Consider the following 25,217-nt stretch of genomic DNA (forward strand, 5'->3'; position numbering starts at 1 on the left):
GACAGATTTGGAATAGGATGGGGGGGGGTATAGGGGGGACAAAAAAGAAAGCAGTAACACAACAGGATAGGTTAACATAGGGCTGGATGCAAACATGTAGATGGAGAGAGTTAACTGAGGCAAGTCCCTGGAGAAACAGAGGATTCTTGAGAGCAATTATGAAGTTGCTCTCTCCCTTGCAAAGTACAGCATCCTCTTCCATAAGTAATGTGACATTAGGTTAAAGTGGCACATAAATAAACCTGCTACAAAATGTAGCATCACAAGGGCTCCCTTAGACCAGTGCTTCTCAAAGTGTGGTCCGCGGACCACTGGTGGTCCGTGAGCACCTCCTAGTGGTCCGTGAGTATATTGGTAACATTTCACATTTGAAATAAATACGTTTTCCGCACTCTCGCGGGAATATCTCTGCAATGGAGCGAGCTTAAGTTTCACTTTCAATTGCATAATATAGCCCAGCACAACACCTTCGTCACACATGTTGCCACTTGTTTGTACAATTTCCAGGTGATTTGTAATCTGTTCTAGAAAAACGATGTGTTTTTGGATATTTGTGGAGTTAGGTGGTCCGCGAGTGTTTTTTTATTGGTTAAGTGGTCCTTGGTATGAAAAAGTTTGAGAAACACTCCCTTAGACAAAGAGCACTAGGACTTTTTCATCTGATTCCGGAACATAGCAGAAAATAGAACATGTTAATGACTCACACATTCAGCAAGGTACTCTCCACATATTAACATCTCTTAGCTTATTTAAAGCGTACATGGAATCGCCAGACGTAAAAAGCAAACGGAAGCTTAAAGTGAACTTGTGTTCGGTGTGATAACGTTTAGTCGTCTCAGTCACTTTGTTTTCTACAACATAGAAACTTTGGACATTCACCAGTTTTAGAACAAGCCTAGAAATCTGGCTTCTTACGGCTTCAACTAAACTAAACGAGGTAACAGAAAGTTGTAAAATGCTAACTAATATCCTAGTTTCAGGACTCATTCATGCTCCACTTTGTTGCCACAGAGCTTACAAAGTGCAGTGGATGCACCCGGAGTCAGCCTCGCACTGCGGAGGTTCGCCCACACACTGAACATGTGGGAGAATGATTATTGATTGTGCAGCAGATCTCTCTGATCAGATTGAGTGGATATGAATAGAGAGAGTGATACTTCCTAACAGGAGAAACATGTGGTCATACCTCCATAGCTCCATCTCGTTCAGGGTCTGCTGTCTGCAGGAGGCCGTCCACTGTCCACCACCTGTCCAGCAGGAACAGAGCCACAGCAGTGAGGGGGTCAGAGGGAGAGAAGAGAGCCAGTATACGCTGCTTATCACTGGATCCATACAGAGGGATGAAGCCCACACTGGAAACATCTATGGTGACCTGAGGAGAGACACAACATCACTAATCAGATATTTGCGTAGAGGGCTTTACTAACTGACAGCCAGGCTAGGGGACAAAATGGATTTCATGTAACGGGATAAGGTAATCAGGATAACAAAAAAAAAGGTAACTTTATTTCCTTAGTTAAATTAAAAAAGATGAAATCAGATGACTGTTACATTTCTAAAACTGTGGATTACTAGCAGGATTAAAATGTCAGAGCATATAGTGCAGCGGTCACCAACCTTTTTTAGGATGAGAGCTACTTTCACAAAAACAAGTCGGGGGCTATTTTTTTTTTGCAGTGTATATATTTAGCACATTTTATCATTATTATATGCTGACCTTTAACCTTTGTGTGCTGTTTGGGTCTGTGGGACCCGTTTTCAGTGTTTACTAAAAGAAAATGTATGCAATTTAATTATTTTAACCTGCTTTATTTGGGGGTGGACCTCACATCCTCTAGGGGGGTCCGGGGGCATGCACTCCCGGGAAGATTTATTTTTAAATGTTGAAGTGAAATGCATCAATCTGGTGCACTTTGAGCACAAAATGAATGTATGGACACAGCTCTCAACACTCAGATGAAAGGGAGCTGTATACTTTTCAATAATCCAAACATCTTTAGAATATGATCACAACCAATAACAAATCATTTAAACTTGTTTATTCTTATCTTATGTTACCTATAGCATTCTTTCTTTCTATTTATGTGTTACGGGTCCCAAAAGCTTGGGTACCACAGCAACAATATATGATATCTGTAGAAAACAGAAAAGTGCAGCAGCAAGAATTTACATTCAAATAGCTGTACTTTACAAACATATCACATTTCTCCATTTAAGTTATCCGTCTGTCACAGTCAATTACTGTATTTCAAGGAGAAATTCAACATAGTCAATATAAACACATAACGCTATCAAATAATACTTTCTATCGAGCTATCTAACATCTATCTTTACCAAATATAACATATTATGGAGCTCACATAAATACACTGTCAGTGTTAATAAACAAAAAAACAAGGCGATGTGCCTGCAAGACTTCACTCAGGTAAACAAAAAATATTATCCGTGCGCAGCAGCTAACCTGCCTGCGAGCCTTCGCTCAGGTCACCTTTACACACGGTGCGGCTGAAGCCCGCGAAAATGGCATCTATAGTTGCCGACATTAGTATTTTTAAAATACCGTCTCTATGTCAAACATGGTCATGCATTTCAAAACCACTATTGGGGGGGGGGGGGGGGGGGGGGGGTGGGGGGGGGGGGGGGTGCTAGTGGATCATCGCCGGAGCTGTATTAGATTAACATTAACATGCTTATTGTAGTGGTAAGTGCACTGCCTTGCGGCCTGTAGCACCATCCTTGATGGAGCATATGTGTGGGCTGGACCTGTATTTTAGGAAAGGAGTGAGCAGAGGGTCGAGTTGTCGATTCTTGTTCAGTTGTCTGTGACTATCTTCCTCACCCTCTCAGACTTTCAGTTGCGCGTGCTGCTAAAGAGACGCGCTACCATGGAAACCAAACAATGGTGTAGCTGTATTAAAGTCCGAGTGGAAACAGTCCTGAGGAAATCTGATTTGGTCAGAAATCGGGAGAAATGCGGGAGAAATATGACCCCGGGAGGAAACCGGGAGAGGGCAATGAAATCGGGAGTCTCCCGCGAAAATCGGGAGGGTTGGCAAGTATGACTGACCTGTAGAAAACAGAAAAGTGCAGCAGCAAGAATTATCTGAATAGGCTCTGTGCACAAGATGGCTGTCACTACCAGTAATAAGTAATAAGTGAGAAATGGATTTAACTTCTGTTAGACAGCTATCATACTGAATACATATTTACTGTGAATGTGTGCAAAAATGTATGGCATATAGCTGTCTAACAGAAGTAACATTTATTTCTCACTTATTCTGACAATGTACTTAACCCCAAATAAAAGAACCCAATAAAAAAGCTGCAGATCGGGTAGTGACAGCTTCATGGATGTATAGGACAGCTTCTGAGGAGGGGGCAGAACGTGTCCCCTTAAAATAACCCAGATGTCACCGCTCACCTTACTTACTCTTACTGTTTCTCAAACAGTACAGATAAACCATCAAATGATATGAACGTCACCAAAATAAATAGAGATAATGTTGGGTTGCGTTCCAATAGTCCCTTTAGCTTAGGAACCTTCCTAACGGAGTGAAATGACCCGGAAGTCCCTCAGTGGCAGCCATGATAAGTGCCGTTCGAATACTCTAGAATGATGAGAATGATAGGAAAGGAGGTTTCAAACTTCCTTTATAACCTCCTTTAGCTTAGGAACCACTGGACCTCCCTAACCGAAAGGAGAGAAGAAAATGCTGCCCCACAATGCATTGCAGCCGCAGCATTTGCCGTCACTCAACAGTCGGCCGTTCACGGAAACAACCGATTATGACCGAGAAATTATATCATGAAAGTTACGGTGCTTATTAAGCTTTTTAAAACGTATGTGGTAAGTTGCCAAAGTGCTTTGTTTTGAACGTTCATCAGTATTATAATCAAAAAGAGAAATATGAACCTTAGTTTTCACTGAAATTATCAAATAAAGTCAACATTTCACAGTCTTCACTGAGCTGTGTGGGGTTTGTTCAACTTTTAAAAGATGTTTGAATGGTGATATACACAGTGATAGATGTTAAGGACTAACGTTTATAATAAATACATTTGTATTGATTTTAAGATATTTTCATACGTATTGGGATAATTTGTATTAATGTGGACCGGAGGGAGAGGGTGACGACTCTGACGAGCATAAGTTTCACTTTCCTTTTTTATTTCAATTCCAACTTTGGTCCTGAAGAATATGTTTCTCTGTTGTCCACGTTCATAAAGCAAAGCAGCAGCATCAGAGCACGGTACAGTCTCTAGATGAGTTTACAGTAGTCCCTCGTTCTTATTGAACATCCATGTTTGTAGTCCGCTGTATAGAAAACTGTAGTTTCCATAGTTTCCCCACAGCAGCAGACGCACATTCATGACGTCCGCTGGCGCATCATAAACATGTCGGATAGTGAAAGTGCAGTCGATTCTCTAAAGTACCGCAGTCTCTTCTCCTAAGTCCTTTTGAATTCTCCTATCCACTATCCCTTAACCCCGTGACGTTTCACTCAGAGGTCAAGGAATAGACGATAGGGTTAGAATTTAGGAGCTGATTTTTGGATTATCGGAACGCAACCTTGGGCAAAAATAAATAAAAGTAAATACACAAATAATTACAGGGCTCGACATTATAAATGGCCCGCTGACCAAGAAGCACTATTTAGACACCCCGGGCCAGCACAAGTTCACAACGTAGCCTACTTTCCACTTGCCTGCTCGGGCCACTAAAAATATTGCTTAAAAAAACAAAACGGTCCTGTGGTATTGGTATTTTGACTAGCAATTTTGTTAAATTGTTTCGTTTATTAACGCTACAACATAGCGTTTAATGAGGCGGTTGTCGTTGTTGGGTGAAAAGCAAACAGCTGTTTGCTGCGGATCGCAGCGCCAGCAGGCTCCCGTGAGCAGGAGCGCGCTCGTTCACTACAGACTTTTGCGCCACCTAACCATTCGCCAAATGTTTTTAATACCAGTGGTAACCGGCCAAGCGCCGGGCAAATAACAATCTTCAAATAAAAGAAAGTCACTGGAGGAGTTAAAGGAGAGCAGGGACGTGCACAGGTACGGGCTAATGTTGTCCGGGCAATGGCCCTTTTGTTTCTGGCTGACCTGCCCCTCTGGAGAGAGTGAGGAGGTTATGTTTTTTCTGTTGTGGCCCGAATAAACCATGATAAGCCACAATTAGTATTGTAGCGTCTCGCTGCGATAAAACACACCTTGTCAGCGCTGGTCATCTGCCCCCAGTCACGTGACTTTGTTTACAATCTGACAGCTGAAAGCAAGGACAGCCCTCCGGCCCATATGGCTATGGTGATCATACCAAATGCCCACCTGGCTTTGGTGGCAAATCCCCGGGTCAATCTGTCCCCGGAAATGTCCCCGTTTTTAAATATGCTTAAATTGATTTTGAGTTTTCTCATGGCAGTTAGAGTAGGGGACAAACCAGGGGACTTTACTTCCTCTTGACACCGTTGGTTATTTACACCAAAACAATCTAAATAGGCTATACTTGTTATTGTGCTTCTGTCTTTCTGTGTCTTTTCATCTGCTCCGTAAACTCCCTCAACGGGGGCGCTCTCTCTCTTTTCTTGATCGCCCTCTCACAGAGAACTCTTCACTGTTCCGCTTCATTGTAGGATTTCTGCCATGTCTCTACCACTTTAGTTTGACCATCTCTGTTATTAAGTTATGGAATCCTAAATAAATAAGTAATTAGATACCTTACCATTACTGCGCTCATAAAGAATGATAAGAATAAGAATAATGCGTATTGAACTGGTTTAATTAATTAGTGAGTTTATTTAAAATTACTTAGAAGCCCTATTTTATCAGTATGTCTGCACAGAAGTTACAATGGTCAAACTAGCCTACATTAAAACAGAATTGTCCCCATTTTTTTCTTTAATAGTTAGTAACATTAGATATTTTAATGAGATATGGACCGCAAAACAAAAGATTTCCCTGGATTTCATTTAGAAAAAAATTCAAAAGGTCTTATGTTTTTTTCTGGGGGGGGCAGGGCCCTTTTTCTAGTTTAGAGCAATAGCCCCTCCAAATGTCTGTGCGCGTCCCTGAAGGAGAGTGACATGAGAAGAAGAGGGAGAGAAAGTTTCAGCCACACTGGCTTGATCGATGGGGTTGGCTTCTATATTCAATTATTATATTATACTAAATTCAATATTGTGGTGCAGTGACGCGTCCTAGAACCCTTTTATAATTTTCTAATCATAAATCTATCGATTCGATTTATGATTAGAAATGTATAAAAGTAGGGTAGACATGTGGAGATTATCCGGCTGAACAAAACGTGCATTTATCAAACAGGTTTGTTTTCCACAGACCTTATTTCCAGCTATTTTCCAAAATCCTAAGGAGAAATCCCATTACTTTTTTGTCGAGGGAACCAGCAGCTTACTTCCTGGTTTTAGGACGCGTCACTGCACCTCTCTATATGATGCCAATATAAACAAGGTCTTCTATCGGCTCTGTACATCAATGCCGACCTATGCTGACAAGTAAGTGAAGAGTAGAAAATATAAAAGGTATTCGCTAAAGGGAAATGTCCCAGCAGTTTAGGATAATGAAGGTTCTAATCTAGTCTATTACAAATAGCCATTACATTTCTAACTCCTGATAATGACAGGAAGGCAGAAAGCGCATTATACTAATAATAATACTCCATAATAGCAGACCCGTGGGGTCTACATTCAAAATAATAATAAACATATTTGTAAAGTGGGGGGACACAAACAGGATTTTGAAAAGTGCGGGGGACATGTCCCCGCTGTCCCCAGTGGAAATTACGCCATGCGTGTGTGTGCGTCAAGTGCAATAAATATATAGTACAACTCTGGCCCTCATGTGTTGTATAGGCTGGCACGACTATAGGCTGTGTTCAATGGGGCTGATGTGCTGTGTAGATTCTGCCAGAAGGAAAGGTCAAACTCCTTATGAAGCGGTGAGCTGCCGCTCCACATTGCTTTTTTTTTTCTGCAGAGAGAAATTTGAAGATCACGTGACATAGACGCCAGCCATTGGAATGAATGGTGAAAAAAACCGTAAGGATCCTACAATTTCAGATTCGTTTTTGTAGAAATACTACGTCCCAAGTTGTGGACCAAAGTAGTTATTACACGTTTTTTTATGAGACTGGGTTGGACAATCAACTTTCCTGCAATGTTAACTATGTTGAAGCACTTATTTTAACCGATATTATACATATTTATTATACTCTTATAAGATGTATGTAGATAGAATAAGAAATGTGCAGAATATGACAGTTTAATGGTGGAGGTACACACATATTGATAGATCTCTTGTTGAGGAACCTATGACCCAAGTTTGTCATCATTGCATAACTACAGTTAGTTGTGTATATGATATTTCAATAAACTTTTGAAAATCTTGAAATCTTGAAAGGGATGTGCAAAATAGCCATTATGTACAGTTTTTGATGAACAATTAGAGAATAACGAGTAATGAATATGCTTTATAGGGATTTGCAGATCAATGTTTAGTCTTCTCAAGCACCAACAATCAAATATCTCTCCTGATTGTTGGCACTTAACAATCACCTTCCCTGAATTTCATTCAGGTGTAACTAAAGTCTGATTTAAGGGTTGTTTATATTTCACATCATTAATCCAAATCTGTAAAGTAACTAAAATAAATGTAGTGGAGTAAAAATACCAGGTTAACCTTAAAGAAAGCCCTCAGGATTATAAAAGACTCCCATCACCCCAGCCACAAACTGTTCTGTCTGCTGCCGTCTGGCAGGCGGTACCACAGCATCCGGACTAAAACCACCAGACTCAGGGACAGCTTCATCCCACAGGCCAGAAGACTATTAAACACCTGAACTTTGAAACAACGTCCATAACATTCACCTGGCTGCTACTTAGAAATTATTTGTCTAATATATCATATTCCAATCACTTGTATATTGACTCTTATGGCACTATTTAACTTTTTACTATTTTTCTTTTTGAATTTACTTGCACTAAGAGCCGGTGACCTAGGGGGGGGGGGGGGGGGGGGGGGGTGCCGTCAATGGGTTTCATTCCATTTCAAAGTGCTGATTCTGGGTAGTGCCATCCTTTACTCCGAAAAAACATTTGTTTCTCCGAATCGAAGGGGAAAAATACAAAAGCATTGCACACAATTTAAACCAATCAATGTTGTGTAATTAACAAGGATAATCTGGTGTTTTTTAGTCGATGAGTAGTGCAGATATCACTGTAAGATCAATCGACAGTAAGGGGAATACTTACTTCCGGGTGTACAATTCTCCGTTATCCAATGGGAATGGACGCTCACATTGCCTTTAAGGGCAGCCGACACAAACGAATGCCGTGCTTCCATGAGCGTCAAATCCCGACGCAGATGGGAATACATTGCAATCAGTTGAAAGCTATTTGCGTCCCTTTATGAAGCTGAAGGAGCCTAGGAGCGTCACAACTGCACGCCTCGGGGACCCTGACCAAGCGTCGCTCCTGGACGTTTATGGAGTGAGAGTGTGTTGGCAAATCAAGCAAGAACGTGATTGGTCGATATTCATTATGGGGGGAGGAGGGGTGTTAGATATATATAGAGTTGTAGTAAGTAGATAGAGTTCGCTATGATTTAGGTTTCGTTTATGCATAGGGTAGATTCTTTTAATTACATTTCCTTTTTTGTTTTGTGTATTTTTTACATTTTGGATTTTCTTGGCGAGCTATTTTTAGAACATGCCACGTGGGCGACTCACGTCGTGGGCGACTCACGTCGTGGGCGACTCACGTCGCGGGCACCGTGTTGGCTACCCCTGATATAGTGTCATCATCATCATCATCATCATCATCATCATCATCATCATCATCATCATCATCATCATCATCATCATCATCATCATCATCATCATCATCATCATCATTATTACTTGTTAGGGCCCGAGCACGATGCGCTAGGACCCAACGGCGTCCTAGCACGAAGTGCGAGGAAACCTATTGTTATTGGTGGAATTATTATTTTTCTGCTGGCGTTTCCTGTTTTTGAGGCCTTTAGGACGCTTCAAAAGTTGTATAATTTTGCACGGACGTCAGGACTGGTGAAAACTACAATATTCTGGAGTCAATGGGTTAAATATTTCAACCTGCTCACTAGCGCCACCTATCAAAAGCCCATTTCGGAATACATTTACAAAGTCGCACCGTAACTCGAAATGACCTGAAATTGTGCACACATATCCGGGTGGACCTGCTCTACAAATAATCCTCTTGGAACCCTAAGCTCCGCCAACATTTTTTTTTCATTGAAATTAGCATAATGTTCAAAACAGTTAAATATTCATTTAAATTTAAATTTTCAGTTTTTCAACACCAAACTTCGTATACAGCATCGGTGGAGGGTCAGACATATTACCGTAGAAAATGAGCATGTTAGGACGATAAATATTGCCGCCGTCAATCAAAACGTACTCACAAAAAGGCGGGGCTTAGAAAGAAATGCTCATAACTCATCAACAATGTATCCAAACATCACAGATTTTGGTAAATAGGATCACTCTGTCTTGGAGAATAGGCACACCAAAGCATTTTCATTTTGGACTATAGGGGGCTCCAAAAACACCACCAATTTATAACTCAAGAGCGGATGGACTAATTTTGGCCCACGACCTTTTCGAGAATGTAAAAAAAAAACGTAATTTTTCAAAAAAACATATAGTTTCTCAGAACTTCACGAATTTTGGCACAGGCATTCCTCATGGAATTGCGGACATATTTGTAAATAGATTCCATTAGCCCCGCCCCCCAGGAAGACGGACATTTTGAAGAATGTGAGTTTTTCATGCATTTTCAGCACATTCTTGCGAACTCCTCCTAGGGGAATGATCGTAAAAATTCCAGTCAAGGACAAGTTCAGCCCCTATCCAATATGATACTTAATTGCGGGGCACATTTTTGAAAAATCACTCGTAGAGGTCGTAAGCTAACAGCGAATACACCATTTTTGACGATTTACATGGTGCAAATTGCTCCTAACTGCTCGCATATAGTTTTTCCGATATTCACGAAATGCTGTATACACATTACTATTATGATTGCACACATATTTCAAATTGCCTTCCATTAGCCCCGCACCCCAGGAAGTCGGCCATTTTGAAAAACGTGCGTTTTTCATGCATTTAAGGACATTTCTGCAAAACTCCTCCTAGGGGAATGATCGAAAAAATTCCAATCCAGGGACAAGTTCAGCCCATATCCAATGTGATGCTAATTGCGAAGGAATAATCGATCGCTCAAAACGATGAGCTCGTAAGCGAACGGAGATGTTCCATTTTTGACGATTTACATGTCGCAAATTACTCCAAACTACTCGCATATAGTTTTTCCGATATTCACGAAACGCTGTATACACATTGCTATTATAATTGCACACATATTTCAAATTGCTTTTACTTTGCCCCGCCCCCCAAAAACTCGGCAATTTTCAAATATGTGCGTTTTTCATGCATTTTAAGCACAGTTTTGCAAACTCCTCCTAGGGAAATGATCGGAAAAATTCCAATCCAGGACAAGTTAAGCGCATATCCAATGTCATGCTACTTTGAGAAGGAACAGTCCTTCGCTCAAACGGGGAGCTCGTAGGCTAACGGAGAATGTACCATTTTTTACCATTTACAGTGGGGCAAAAAAGTATTTAGTCAGCCACCAATTGTGCAAGTTCTCCCACTTAAAAAGATGAGAGAGGCCTGTAATTTTCATCCTAGGTACACTTCAACTATGAGAGACAGAATGGGGGGAAAGAATCCAGGAAATCACATTGTAGGATTTTTAATGAATTAATTGGTAAATTCCTCTGTAAAATAAGTATTTGGTCACCTCCAAACAAACAAGATGTCTGGCTCTCACAGACCTGTAACTTATTCTTTAAGAGTCTCCTCTGTCCTCCACTCGACACCTGTCCACAACCTCAAACAGTCACACTCCAAACTCCACTATGGCCAAGACCAAAGAGCTGTCAAAGGACACCAGAAACAAAAATGGTAGACCTGCACCAGGCTGGGAAGACTGAATCTGCAATAGGTAAGCAGCTTGGTGTGAAGAAATCAACTGTGGGAGCAATTATTAGAAAATGGAAGACATACAAGACCACTGATACTCTCCCTCGATCTGGGGCTCCACGCAAGATCTCACCCCGTGGGGTCAAAATGATCACAAGAACGGTGAGCAAAGATCCCAGAACCACACGGGGGGACCGAGTCCATGACCTGCAGAGAGCTGGGACCAAAGTAACAAAGGCTACCATCAGTAACACACTACGCCGCCAGGGACTCAAATCCTGCAGTGCCAGACGTGTCCCCCTGCTTAAGCCAGTACATGTCCAGGCCCGTCTGAAGTTAGCTAGAGAGCATTTAGATGATCCAGAAGAGGATTGGGAGAATGTCATATGGTCAGATGAAACCAAAATAGAACTTTTTGGTAAAAACTCAACTAGACGTGTTTGGAGGAGAAAGAATGCTGAGTTGCATCCAAAGAACACCATACCTACTGTGAAACATGGGGTGGAAAACATCATGCTTTGGGGCTGTTTTTCTGCAAAGGGACCAGGACGACTGATCCGTGTAAAGGAAAGAATGAATGGGGCCATGTATCGTGAGATTTTGAGTGACAACCTCCTTCCATCAGCAAGGGCATTGAAGATGAAACGTGGCTGGGTCTTTCAGCATGATAATGATCCCAAACACACCGCCCGGGCAATGAAGGAGTGGCTTCGTAAGAAGCATTTCAAGGTCCTGGAGTGGCCTAGCCAGTCTCCAGATCTCAACCCCATAGAAAATCTTTGTAAGGAGTTGAAAGTCCGTGTTGCCCAGCAACAGCCCCAAAACATCACTGCTCTAGAGGAGATCTGCATGGAGGAATGGGCCAAAATACCAGCAACTGTGTGTGAAAACCTTGTGAAGACTTACAGAAAACGTTTGACCTCTGTTTTTGCCAACAAAGGGTATATAACAAAGTATTGAGATTAACTTTTGTTATTGACCAAATACTTGTGAATAAATGTGATTTTCTGGATTTTTTTTCTTCTCATTTTGTTTCTCATAGTTGAGGTATACCTAGGATGAAAATTACAGGCCTCTCATCTTTTTAAGTGGGAGAACTTGCACAATTGGTGGCTGACTAAATACTTTTTTGCCCCACTGTATATGTCAGATAACCGCCTGTCTGCCTGCCACATCAACTCACTCACTCACTCACTCACTCACTCACTCACTCACTCACTCACTCACTCACTCACTCACTCACTCACTCACTCACTCACTCACTCACTCACTCACTCACTCACTCACTCACACACACACACACACACACACACACACACACACACACACACACACACACACACACACACACACACACACACACACACACACACACACACACACCACACACACACCACACACACACACACCCACACACAACACACACACACACACACACACACACACACACACACACACACAGCTCCTAAAGCATATACTAAATATCAGGCTACATATGTAGTATATTTTATTATGTGAAGGAGTATATGGTTTCATGAAAAATATCTATTGTTTATTTGTAGATATCTCCTAAAGCCTACAAATAAAGTGTGAAACCTGGTATTATTGAGCGATATATATTATACACACTGTTCTGCTTTCTGCACTGACCTCAGCAGCTGTTCTCACTGTAAACATCGCGTCACAATGAAAGCAGTTTTATTAAAAAAGAAATAGCCTAACATCCAGGGGAGATGTGATTATTGAGTAAACAAACGGTAAAGGGCAGAAAGTCTGATGCACATTTGATCATCTTAAATAACTTATAATCACAACGGGAACAGTTTGCAGAGCTGTGCTTCGTTGACAGAAGTCCAGCCAACGAACCTCTTTTAAACATCACTGTTGGCTGAAGTCGACTCCGGAGGATACATCAGTGTACCCTCGGTTATAGCTCCTCCAGAGAGACTCCTCTCTCCTCTCTCCTCTAAATAAGTGTATCCTCGGTTACGGCTCCTCTAGAGAGACTCCTCTCTCCTCTGCATCAGTGTATCCTCGGTTACGGCTCCTCCAGAGAGACTCCTCTCTCCTCTCTCCTCTGCATCAGTGTATCCTCGGTTACGGCTCCTCCAGAGAGACTCCTCTCTCCTCTAAATAAGTGTATCCTCGGTTACGGCTCCTCCAGACAGCCTCCTCGATAATCAATCCTCGACGACCCTTTAGAGAAATGTGTTTTCATTCGAGACAGCGCGCCGACATCCGTTTCCGGGTCGCTGCCGGAGGACCTGGGAGTCTGGGACGCGAAAATTTGAGAAATGACAAACGGCTCATTTCCCAGGACTCACGCGTGTCTGCTTGACGCCGGGACGACCGGCTGCCCTCCCCGACAGGCGCACGGACGCGAGGGCCCGCTCATCACTGCGCGCACATGTGCGAAAAAAATATTTGTTTACAATCTAAATCTGTAAAGTAACTAGTAACTTGAAGTGGACTAGTAAGTAGCCTAACATAAAAATATTTAAGTACAAGTGCCTCTAATACTTTAATACGTGACTAAATGTACTTTGAGCCTGTCCATCAGAAAACCATCCCTTACTGAGGGGACGTGTGTTTGACTGACAGCCCTCTGGTCCAGTCAAGGGGCAGTGTTTACCTGTGTGGAGTCAGAGAGGCGGAGCTGGTCAGGACAGTCAGGGTCGCTGTAGAGGAGGCTGTTCATGTAGGCGTGGGCCGACCGCTCCACCTCTGATTGGCTGACACCAGCCAGGAGATCCACAGGGAACTTCATCCCTACAACACACAACACAATATACACACGAGTGAGAAGAGCTGCTTAAAAGGCTTCAGAACTAGAACAGGAAGTTGTTAAATTTATCTCATTCTTGTTCAAACAAAGGGGAAATGGTAATTCTTCAATTTTATGTTGCCTAAAATCTGATAGGGATTGAAGGAAACAGTATGATCTTCAACTTTGATGTGAAATATGAGAAGAGATGATAGCCCGTGTGTTGAAGTGTAATTGTATCACTGTATATATATATATATTAGGGCTGTCAAACGATTACAATTTTTAATCAGATTAATCACAGCTTAAAAATTAATTAATCATGATTAATCACCATTCGAACTATGTCCAAAATATGCCATTTATTTATGTATATTGTTGTGGGAATGGAAAGATAAATGAAGGAAGGCGGATATATCCATTTAATATACAGTATCTATGTTTATTATAACATTTGTCAAAATGAAAGACAACCCACACACCTATCAATCATCAAACCGTGGGGTCTTAATTCATTACGTGTTGATTTCTATCAACGGGGGAGTACTTCAGGAAAGTGGACAGAGGGGGGGGAGTACTTCGTGACCACCGAGCGTGAACGTTGTGATCAGCTGTTTTAGCGCAGTTCTCCAGTGAAGGGGGGGGGGGGAGTCTCCCTCCGCAGCCGGTTGGCGTAGTTTTGGCACAAGTCCGTTGTACAGCAGCCCTGTCTGTGCACACGGAGACCGACTCTGTCGTCCGGTGATCTAACCGCCTTCTGGAAAAGCTTCACTAGTACGTCGGTACGCAAATGCGCTTTGTGACACAAGTGACGGTACGCATTTCAGATTACGCACATAACCTGCGTACCAGTTAGTTATGCACCCCTGTACTACAGCAAAGTATTCTCCGTTGGGACTTCCTACAACAACACGACGCCGTTATCTTGATTCTGATTGGCCAGAAGACATTATCAAAGATATTCTATTGAGAAGTCGATCACTACGTGACAAAAGTTTTCAAAACCGTGGCTACTGAAATCAATCTACTAACTGCTGTCTGTACAATTTACTCCGCGAGTTGGCAGACTTTATTTTGCTTACTTTAACATCATTTTTCATGGTGGGGCTAAAACATTTCTTGGTATGGGTGTAGTCTACCCCAGCCATACCCTGGCGCTGCCACTGGTGGCACGTATGGGGCGGGCCATTCTGCACATGCATTAAATGCGTTCAATATTTTAACGCAATTAATTCAAAAAATTAATTACCGCCGTTAACGCGATAATTTTGACAGCACTAATATATATATATATAATAATATGTACATTTGAAATGTATGTTAATTATTTTGTATTTTGATCCTTTGGCAACATCGTTTTGTTCAACTTTCATGCCAATAAAGCCCCTTTGAATTTGATATCATACTTAATCTATCTAGAAAAATCCGTGGCAGAAAGGAAGGAAGTTAAACTACCAATTCTGGTGTGTGTACTGAGTGATGAAGTAATGAAAAGTTTGATATTGGAATATTTTAATATTTAATATTGTTGATTTCTGTCGTCAAAGTAGGCTTACTACTGACAACAACAGCTCACGATTATGTTATTTCACACATATAATTGTAAAATAATTTCCAAAAACACCTGTTGGCCTTAGTTTTGATCAAACGTTGCACAAACAGGACATATTTCTCCGTCAGACATTTCCACAGTATCATGTGTAATAAAGCAGTGCTTGTTATAACTCGTAACTGATTGCTTCCTTATGCAGTCATTAACGATTTTTCTAAATCATCACCAGCCCTTTATTAGAAATGATCGAACTAAATCTCTACTCACATCGGTGTCCTTACACCAGATACACTGACAAAACGGGAACGTTGACTTTGATTAAGTACAATTTCAGTGTAACACCACATCCCCCCCGACCCCTGCACATGCCTCTGAGCCAGCAGGAGTCATGCACCTGGACTTAACCTGCCACAACTAATGCGGATAATCCTCAGTGACCTCATGCTCATTAACTGAGACTCACTTTCAAAATGTAGCTTTAGTTAATAATAGTTAATAAGAAATCAACTTTAGTTTCTGCTTACTAGTTATTATGAATAGACTGTTTGATTCATTAGGTTTGACTGACAAAGAATGGAGATAACATTGCTAATATGCAGTTTGTAACTTGAGAAAAAGAATTATTCCGTTACAATTACTAGTAATCCGTAAAAGTAGTATCAAAATATAAAAGTAGTGTAACATGAATCCGTTTTGTGACTTTTGGATTACCTTGTTATCAAATGAAATGCAAATAAATAAAATACAACAATAAGAAGGTTTTCGTTTAGGTTAATTGAAAATAAGAAAACCAAGATACTTATCATCAAACATGATTTTACGTATGGGAAAAGCTGCCTTTCACTCAGCATATTCTAGTCTACACCAACACTGAAACACATGAGCAAATACTACAGTTTAAAAAAGCAGAAATAGAATCTGAGCTGACAGAAAATGCTGCGTTTTAGTACAACTGAAAGATAATACAGTTACCTTTTTTTGTATCGTGATAACATAATCCCGTTATTGTGATCAATTACTCCCAAGCCTGCTCGTATGTCAAGTAGAGTCAATGTGTCGTGCCTGTGCTGTGTTCAATGCATCTGCACTGTCTGAGTATTGGCCAATCAGCGTGCTCCAACAAGTCATTCAATACTTATTGTGCAATTAAACACTTTGAAGGTGGTTTAAGTATTTAGGGCAGGGATGGGCAACTTTGATGGTGGTGGGGGCCACATAATGTATGTACTGGCCACCAGGGGGCCGCAGATTCACTTGGAACACACACACACACACACACACACACACACACACACACACACACACACACACACACACACACACACAAATTCCATGTATTGTATGTAATTATTAACAAATATACTAAGTCGGACATCTTCATTAACATTTTACAATCTTTCAGGGAACATCCTCTAATAAGCTCACTAAACAAATCAGTTCACAAAATCTTATTTCATTTTTACAAGTGGCATGCTTGTATTGAACAGGTTATTTAACAGTGGAATAAAACTATTTTAAACTATTGGAAAGCACGGAAAATGTGTGTGCATTGAGATTAACCATTAAGATGACATAAACATGAAGCCATGAACACTAACCCAGACATTAGTTGACTGACTTGAACCTAAGACACTTATTCCACAATAAGGGGAATGTCCACACAGACACCTGCCAACCAAATCTGCTGTTCCTCAGCGCCGCTCCCCCTCCCTCCCGCTAAAATTATGAATGTAAAGTGTATAGTAATCATAGATAACACGGCAGGGTCCGTGACAGTTTGTTTTCATCTGATTTCAAATAAACAAAGTCTTGATTTTTAGAATATTAAACTTGTTTCGCCAAATTCAGATGATAAAAACAACTTTTAAGCTTAAGGCATAATTACAAGCGGTAACTTAACGTCAGAGCAGGCATAACAAGAGCCGGTGTTTCTTGTGAGGGTTTCCCCGGGAAACAAACACAATACACACAAATGCGTCACAGATTATTTTGCGGTATTTGGCTGCCAAACAAAGTCATGTACGTAGCTCGCGATGTAATTAGGAGTCTAGTGGATGTACTACAAGTAAAAAAATATATATATATATTTTAATTAATTACGTTATTTCTAAATTAATCTGAGGGCCACAAAAATAAGAGGTGGGGGCTCCCGGACCGCCATTTGCCCATCCCTGATTTAGGGTATAAAACCAAACCCGTGAGATCTTTTGCATAGATCAGGGGTAGTCAAACTTTTTTGTCCGGATCAATGCCAGTGAAGTCCCCCCCACCCCCGGTGCGGAGCAACGAAACAGTTCTCTCTCTCTCTCCCCCCCCCCCCCCCCAGAGTGTAAAGGCCGAGGGGTAATACTGAATTTTGTTTTGACGGAAATGTTACGATCCTGTCCGTCACCATGACGGGCAGTGAAAAAGTTTAGCGCAACCTCTGGCATGGGGCCCCCTTGAGGGGGTTTCCCGACATGTTGTTGCAGTAAATTAAAGGGTGTTTCATGTTTTGTTGCTGTGGACCTTCTTAATCTTTTTTTGTTTTTTTTTAAAAAAGAAAATTTTATTTTGAAATTGTTACGTTTATTCTGGTTTGTTTTGTGTTTGTATCTTTTATTTTAAATTAATTAATTGATTTTATGTTTTGTGAGCTGAGCTGTGTGGTTTTATATTTTATGTATCTCTCTGTACAGCACTTGGTCTGGAGGTTTTAAAGTGCTATATAAATAAAGTTGGATTGGATTGGATTAATCTACTTTATTTGGGGGCCCCCTTCTGGTCCAAGCACTTGCCTGTCGGTAAACGGCGCCCCTATATACACACATACATTCAATACATACATACAGTATGTTGGCTTGAACTAGTGGGAGAAATGGCACTGTTTGTCTGTAGCCAATCAGTGGCGTTTTCTCCCGGAGGCCAAGGGAAGCCAGGCGTCCCCTGTTTTTTTGGATATAATTTAGATAAATAAATAAAAACACTTTGTTTTGTTTCGATAATTCTCCTTTGCTGTGTGTTGCTGCCGGCCCGTCTCTCCCCCATTCTCATTGAGTATTTTACAAAGAGTGAAACAAACAGCGCCCCTCTAGATGTTATGGTGAAACAGTAGATTGCACTCACTGTTGCGAGAGGAGGCCAGCCGAATCTGGCTTCCCTTGGTAAAAAAAATGGAGGGATTGACCAATCAGATGAGGCCCACGTGATGCCCCTGCCAACCTGTGATTGGTCAGGGCGGCTGGCGATTTGATTGGACACTGCCATCCAATCAAATCACATCAACATCAGTTTTAATACTGTAACTGTCATCACCGCCATTAGAAATTATCAAGCAAATTAAGCATTATGGAGGGTGGAGATTTGGCGTACTTAATCAAACATAACTTTACTAAACTTCCACTACAGCAGCAACTAAAAATTAAATCAGATGACAGGTCAATGCCCGCACTCGAGCTGTGTGTACACCAGAGGTGGGACCAAGTCATTGTTTTGCAAGTCCGAGTCAAGTCTCAAGTCTTTGCGCTCAAGTCCGAGTCAAGTCTCAAGTCTTTGCGCTCAACTCCGAGTCAAGTCTCAAGTCAGGATGGGCAAGTTCAAGTAAAGTCCAAGTCCTAAACTTTGACAAAACGAGTCTTAAACAAGTCATTATGTGCTTTTCACCAAATGTAATGACATTGATCAACAGAATAATACTTAATAATCAAACTGCTCTTTATTAGTCACATTAATAATTTAATAATCCATTTTCTCTCTGCTGGTAAAGTAACGTGTGTTTTTCTATTTTAGGGGGGATCAGTAAGGTAAGGCTACTGTGACGGTTTGATTCAGAAGGAGTTTAATGGATAAGATCCCTGATGTTGAGGTAACCAGAATGTGTATTTCCACTGTGTACAACATGGTGTAAGGGACCGACAATCTATCTTTATGCAAGGAATAATGTGCAGCGAGGCGGTCTCTATAAAGAACACCTGAATCTACATCCCTCTGCAGGTGGTACTTTAACTATATTTTGATGCTAATACTTTTCTACTTTTACTTGTAACATTTTGAATGCAGGACTTTTTATTGTACAGGGTTCCTGCAGGTTTCGCCAACTCAAATTTAAGACTTTTTAACACCTTTTTAAGACCACTTTGAATAGAATTTAAGACCTATTTCACGGCTATAAAGTATGAAGGAAAATGTATATGAAAGTTAGGGCTGTGCAATTAATCATATTTTAATCGCAATTACGATTTTGGCCTGCCACAATTACGAAAACAACATAATCGAAAAAAACGATTATTTTGCTTTGCTAGGTTGTGACCTTGCACTACAACATGTTTGATCTAATAATTTTTTTAGTAATGTATCATTTATTTAATAAATTTTTGTATTGGTTTTTCAGTTGAATTATATGTTCAGGGTAATCAACAGTTACAAATATACTGTTCAAATTATTATTTGTTTTAAAGTTCAATAAATGGATGTTTTCAAAGTCAATGAATAATCGTATTTAATAATCATGATATTAATTATTGACCAACATAATCTTGATTATTGCCATAATCGAGCAGCCCTAGTGTGAGTGTGTGTGTGTGTGTGTGTGTGTGTGTGTGTGTGTGTGTGTGTGTGTGTGTGTGTGTGTGTGTGTGTGTAACTTCAGTTAAATACTTGTATGTGTGTAGATTAGAAAGAGGTAAGATAAAGGATCTGCAGTATTTTATGAAGTATTAATCGTACAAAGGTCAGTTTTATACAAGTAGAAGTGTGTATTTACCTGGTAGGCTGTCAGTAATGGCTACGCCTCTCTATTTGGACTGGTAGATCTCGGCAGACTGGCAACTTTAAAAGTAGCTCTCGGTTCAAAAAAGGTTGGGCACCCCTGCCCTACAATATATTTTTCGAATATAGCATAATAGGTCCACTTTAATCAGAATCAGAAATGATTTTCTTTCTTTTTTTTTAATAATTAAAAAAAAAAAAAAAAATTATAATGGGACACAGGGTTCGGTCCGGATTGATTTGCAATTCGGTCCGGATCTGGACCTTGGTCTGGGGCAGGGGTCTGCAACCTTTTTGACCAAAAGAGCCATTTCGCTCCTTTTTCCCAAAAAATGTTTTGTCTGGAGCCGCAAAACATATTTCATAGTTTTTTATTGTTATATCAGACAAAAACTACAGTTTTTTTGCATTTATTAGGCTATTTATTACATGATATAAAACTGTTAACCTCTAATAAGAAACAAAGAACTTTTATAAGGAGAATTAAAAATAATACACAGGCCTACTTTAAAATAAATTAAACACAGCACTTGGGGAGTCCTCTGCACATTTGAAGGGGAAAAAAATATGATTAAATGGGCCCACTTTGAAATAAATAAAACATATATCTGCACCCTAAAAAGAGTTAAAGGTAAGAATGGAGAAACCAGCTCGAGTGCGCTAGAATTTGAAAATACACAACCGGAAAAAATATGCCTCTTCCTTCAGACTTCCTCACAGAGCCCCTCCCCCAACACACACATGACCAATGAGGGCACCAATGAGGGCACGAGATCAGTGTGTGCCCCGATGGCAGGCTGACAGGCAGGTAGGCCATCCAGTTACTTTAGCCGGGCCGAGGCAGATGATTGGTCGTGCTTTTTACAGTGCTCCGGCTTCCAGAGATGAATTTTTGTATGTATTTATTGTCAAAGCATTTAATATATTCATTGCTATCGGGACGTTAAGAGCATTCCATGGAATATAACAAAAAGTGTTTTCTGAAATAAATGACATACCCCATTGAATTATGACTGGATCGTCAGCTGGCTTCCTCTCCCTCGTAAAGGCTGCACCACCGTTGACAACTTCTCTCTACATATCAGACATACCGGTAAACCAGCATCGTTTGCTGTGAAAGCAGATAACTCTGTTCACACAGAATTAAATCCTGTGTTCCTCCGGTACATTTCTTTGATTTATCCATAGTTCGCTCATCGAGCCGGGGGTCAGGTTATTCGCCTCCAAGAAAAGGCGCTCGCGCGGGACCGGAGCAGGATGTGACGCATATTTTAGTTGACCTAATTAAAACCGTTTTGTTTTTTATTTATGTGTCACAGTATCACCTCAAAATACAACATACGAAACATTTTCAACCATCCAACAAAATATAAATAGTCCTACAAATACTTTTATTTTATTTCCTTCTTATTTTTGTCTGAGCTCAAGGGAGCCAGAGCAGAGGGCTTAAAGGGCCGCGGGTTGCCGACCCCTGGTCTGGGGGTTTGAGAAGCCCTGGCATAGATGGATAACTGTTATAGCTTGATTTCTTTGTTGATCATTTTACATTATTTCAATTAAGCAAATATATAAAGCAAATATATATTTCAGAGCAGGGGTGGACTGGCCATCTGGCATACCGGGCATTTTCCCGGTGGGCCGACGTGCCTTTTGGGCCGACACGTCATTTCTTTTTTTTTTCTGAAGTCCCGGCCCATAAGACGGGTATATTGGCCCTCTGTTTAAATGTTTTTAGTAATTGACACTGGGCCGGCCCAATCAAATCTTTAATCACCTCCCCCTTTGGGCCGCTCGGTGTGCATCATTAAATCACGCCCCTAGGAGGTGAGCCGGCCGTTGAAGCCAAACTTCCTTTTTTTTCGAGAAAAAAAAAAGTTCGAGTTAGAAATGGCGAAGGCGAAGGCCAAGCGAAAAGGGAGAGCAGAACAATTGCGGGCAAGAAAAAAGCAGGCCCTTCGTGCTGATGCTGCCGCTTGTGTCAAAATAACCGACATGTTTAGTACAGGTGCAGGTCCATCTTCTTCTAACCCGTGGCCGATATTGGTGGTGAGGAAGATGATGAGAGGGAGAGAGATCAGCGCGAGTGGGGAGAGCGAGGAGAACTGGCGGTAAGCAGAAGCTAAGAAAATTAGGAAAATATTATTATTAAGGTTATGATACTCTGTAGTTCTGGAACCCATTAATATCCCTTTGATGAAGCACTAATAAGACACATATTATAAGAGAAACATTCGTTAGCCTCCAAGCTAGTAAGCTGGCTTTTTTAGGTTTTCCCTGGCAAGTTAAAATATAGCTTAATGGGACTCTGATACGTTGTCTCATTGAAAGTTAACCAACATTCATGAACAATTACTGTCAGCTGGCAGCTTGTTCTGTTTAGTGTATTTACTTATTTGGTTATAAGGGCAACAGTGGTCTTTTGGGACCTGAAGAAAATGTTTATAGTCAGCTTGTTGTAGTTTTGATTGACAATATATAGAATGAATAATATAGAAATAGATAAAAAATGGAGGCACACATGTAGTTTTGACCATTAACTGTGTGGTATTGTTATGTCAATGCCTATTTGTATGGACCTCTATCAGGGAATCCATCATTCTGTATCATCGTGTTGAGCCAGGTAGCATCCCCAGAGGAGGAGAGTGAGGAGAGCAAAGAGCAGGAGGACATAGATTACTTTGCCCGCCCCGAGCCATCTATGTTACAGATGTTTTTAGAACAGCACCCACAACAACATACCAGAAATCCAGTTGTGCAGACGGTATTCACCGGTAAAGATGGCACCAGCAGGAAGTGGCGTCATATTGCAAGGGACGTCATATGTTGTTTTGTTTTGTATGTCTTTATAACTGGAATGTCAGATTGGAGGCACCACACCAGCGTACAGAGGAGCACAAAAAGAGCATTACACATTCAACCTGTGCTGAAGCTTTTTTCTTACGGTGCTCTAAAGCAGACATGGAAAGCATGTTTGCTGGCAGTCAGATGTCTGCTCATAGGGAACAAGTCCGAAAGAGACGTCAGGTTTTGGAGCGTGTGGTGGATGTGGTGAAAGTGCAGGCAGGTGGAGAATGAGGGAGCATATATGCTAGCTGACAACACCGTGGACCACGGTAACTTTTTGGAGCTCATCCTTTTATTAGGAAAGTATGATGTCTGGTTAAAAGAGCATCTGGATGATTGCGTAGAGAAGAGCAAGAAATTGCACCAATCCAGTGGAAGAAAAGGTAGAGGGTCTCTCATCCCCCTACTCTCCAAAACTACTGTTAACTCCATCATAGAAACTGTTGGTAGTCTCATCAAAGAAAGTATCTCCAGTGATGTCCAGAAGGCCGGAATGTCTTCTGTTCAGCTGGACACAACACAAGACATAACTTCTCAGGATCAGTGTTCAGTAATCTTAAAATATGTCAATGAGACTGTGCAAGAGAGGCTTGTGGCTTTAGTGAAGTGCCATGCATCCACCGGACAATACTTCAAGCATCTGAAACTGGACAAGGGCATGTGTGTATAGGTAATGCAACGGATGGAGCATCCAATATGCAAGGCCGGTACAAAGGATTTTCTGCACTGATGACCTCCCAGTCACCCACTCATGTCCATGTGTGGTGCTATGCTCATGTTCTTAATCTTGTCCTGGCTGAAACTACCCAAAATGTCATCGAATGTGGAACACTTTTCAACCTAATCAATGACATAGCAGTGTTTATCAGGGAGTCATATCAGAGCGTCAATCTGTGGGAGAAACGAGCCCAAGAAAAGATGCCGTCGACTCATCCTGTAGACTCATCTGGTCCTATCTCTATCGTGTTGTCATAGAAAGGGGAGGCAGGGCACTATAGGGTCCCCCCCCCTTAAATTAACTAGAAGTCATCATTTAAGGGGTTATTTTTAAAACTTTTCTTCTGGGGGGTGGGCATACCCCCCAGACATTACATTACATTGCATTTAGCTGAGGATTTTATCCAAAGCGACTTACAATAAGTGCGTTCCACCAGGAAGACACAACCTTGAAGAAAACAGAATCATATAAGTACATCAGGTTTCATAGAGCCAAACATTTCAAGTGCTACTCAACTGGCTTTAGATAAGCCAGTCCTTTATTAGTATATAAGTGCTTTGTTAACAATTCTATCGCTCGAAGTGGAGTCGAAAGAGATGAATTTTCAGTCTGGAAGATGTGTAAGCTTTCTGCTGTCCTGATTTCAATGGGGAGCTCATTCCACCATTTTGGAGCCAGGATAGCAAACCCACGTGTTTTTGCTGATGGGAACTTGGTTTGGCCTACCTGCCTGTCAGCCTTCCATCTGTGCACAAACTTATCTTGTGCCCTCATTGGTCATGTGCGCGTTCGTGTGTGGTGGAGGAGTGGCTCTGTAAGGAAGTCTGAAGTTGGTGCATCATGGCATGTGGCTCATTAAAAAATAAGTACAGCTATTGTCTCCCTCTTGTATAACTGGTGCCCCACCTGCAGCAGGTAATGCAGGGTTGCCAACTCTCACGCATCTAGCGTATGACACACGCTTTCACTCTCAATCTCACGCTCTCACGCTGCCCAAACTATTCTCAAGCCAAAAACAAGATGAACCGGTGATCGTCTTTTGTTGGTTATTTACAATGTTGAGTTGACAGCTGCTCAAGTTGTTGATCCGCTCCCTCCCCGCCTCCACCACCATCAGACCCCCCTATTAGTGCTCGGTCACTGTTCGCTTTGTGAGAGGGTTTGAAGGTCTAATTTCTAATGATTGATAGTTACACATACTTGTTGTATGTATTAGTTTAGTTTGCCCCTGGTACGTAAAAAGGATAATAATAGCGTTTTTTTAAATTATACTGAGTTATTCTTCTTGTCAATAACCGCTACTATTTGTTTGTTTTATGGATTTGGGCCGGCTGGGTCTAAATGCCAGGGCCGATTTGCTGTCCCAGTCCAGCCCTGTTTCAGAGTATAAACTGTTTGACCCTCAGAGTTAGACAGACAGCTACACATGTGACACCACTAATCCACTCATACTACAATGAATGATGTGTAACAGGCAAAGACTAAACCAGCCTGACAAGCTTCCACAGACACACACACACACACACACACACACACACACACACACACACACACACAC

The 25,217-nt window shown here is 41.3% G+C and overlaps 1 protein-coding gene across 1 annotated transcript in view; it reads right to left on the reverse strand.

Annotated features, from left to right (window-relative positions):
- Nucleotides 1–25,217, reverse strand: part of LOC117452920 (uro-adherence factor A-like) — a 47,855-nt gene that overhangs the window by 15,655 nt on the left and 6,983 nt on the right. Inside the window, exons 2-3 of the mRNA XM_034091737.2 lie at nt 13,668–13,804; nt 1,187–1,372 (exon numbers count right to left, since the gene is read on the reverse strand). Coding sequence (XP_033947628.1) covers nt 1,187–1,372; nt 13,668–13,802 — 321 coding nt within the window. The 5' untranslated portion in view covers nt 13,803–13,804. The remainder of the gene's footprint in view (nt 1–1,186; nt 1,373–13,667; nt 13,805–25,217) is intronic.

Source organism: Pseudochaenichthys georgianus, chromosome 9 (genome assembly GCF_902827115.2).
Source record: "Pseudochaenichthys georgianus chromosome 9, fPseGeo1.2, whole genome shotgun sequence".
NCBI lineage: Eukaryota > Metazoa > Chordata > Actinopteri > Perciformes > Channichthyidae > Pseudochaenichthys > Pseudochaenichthys georgianus.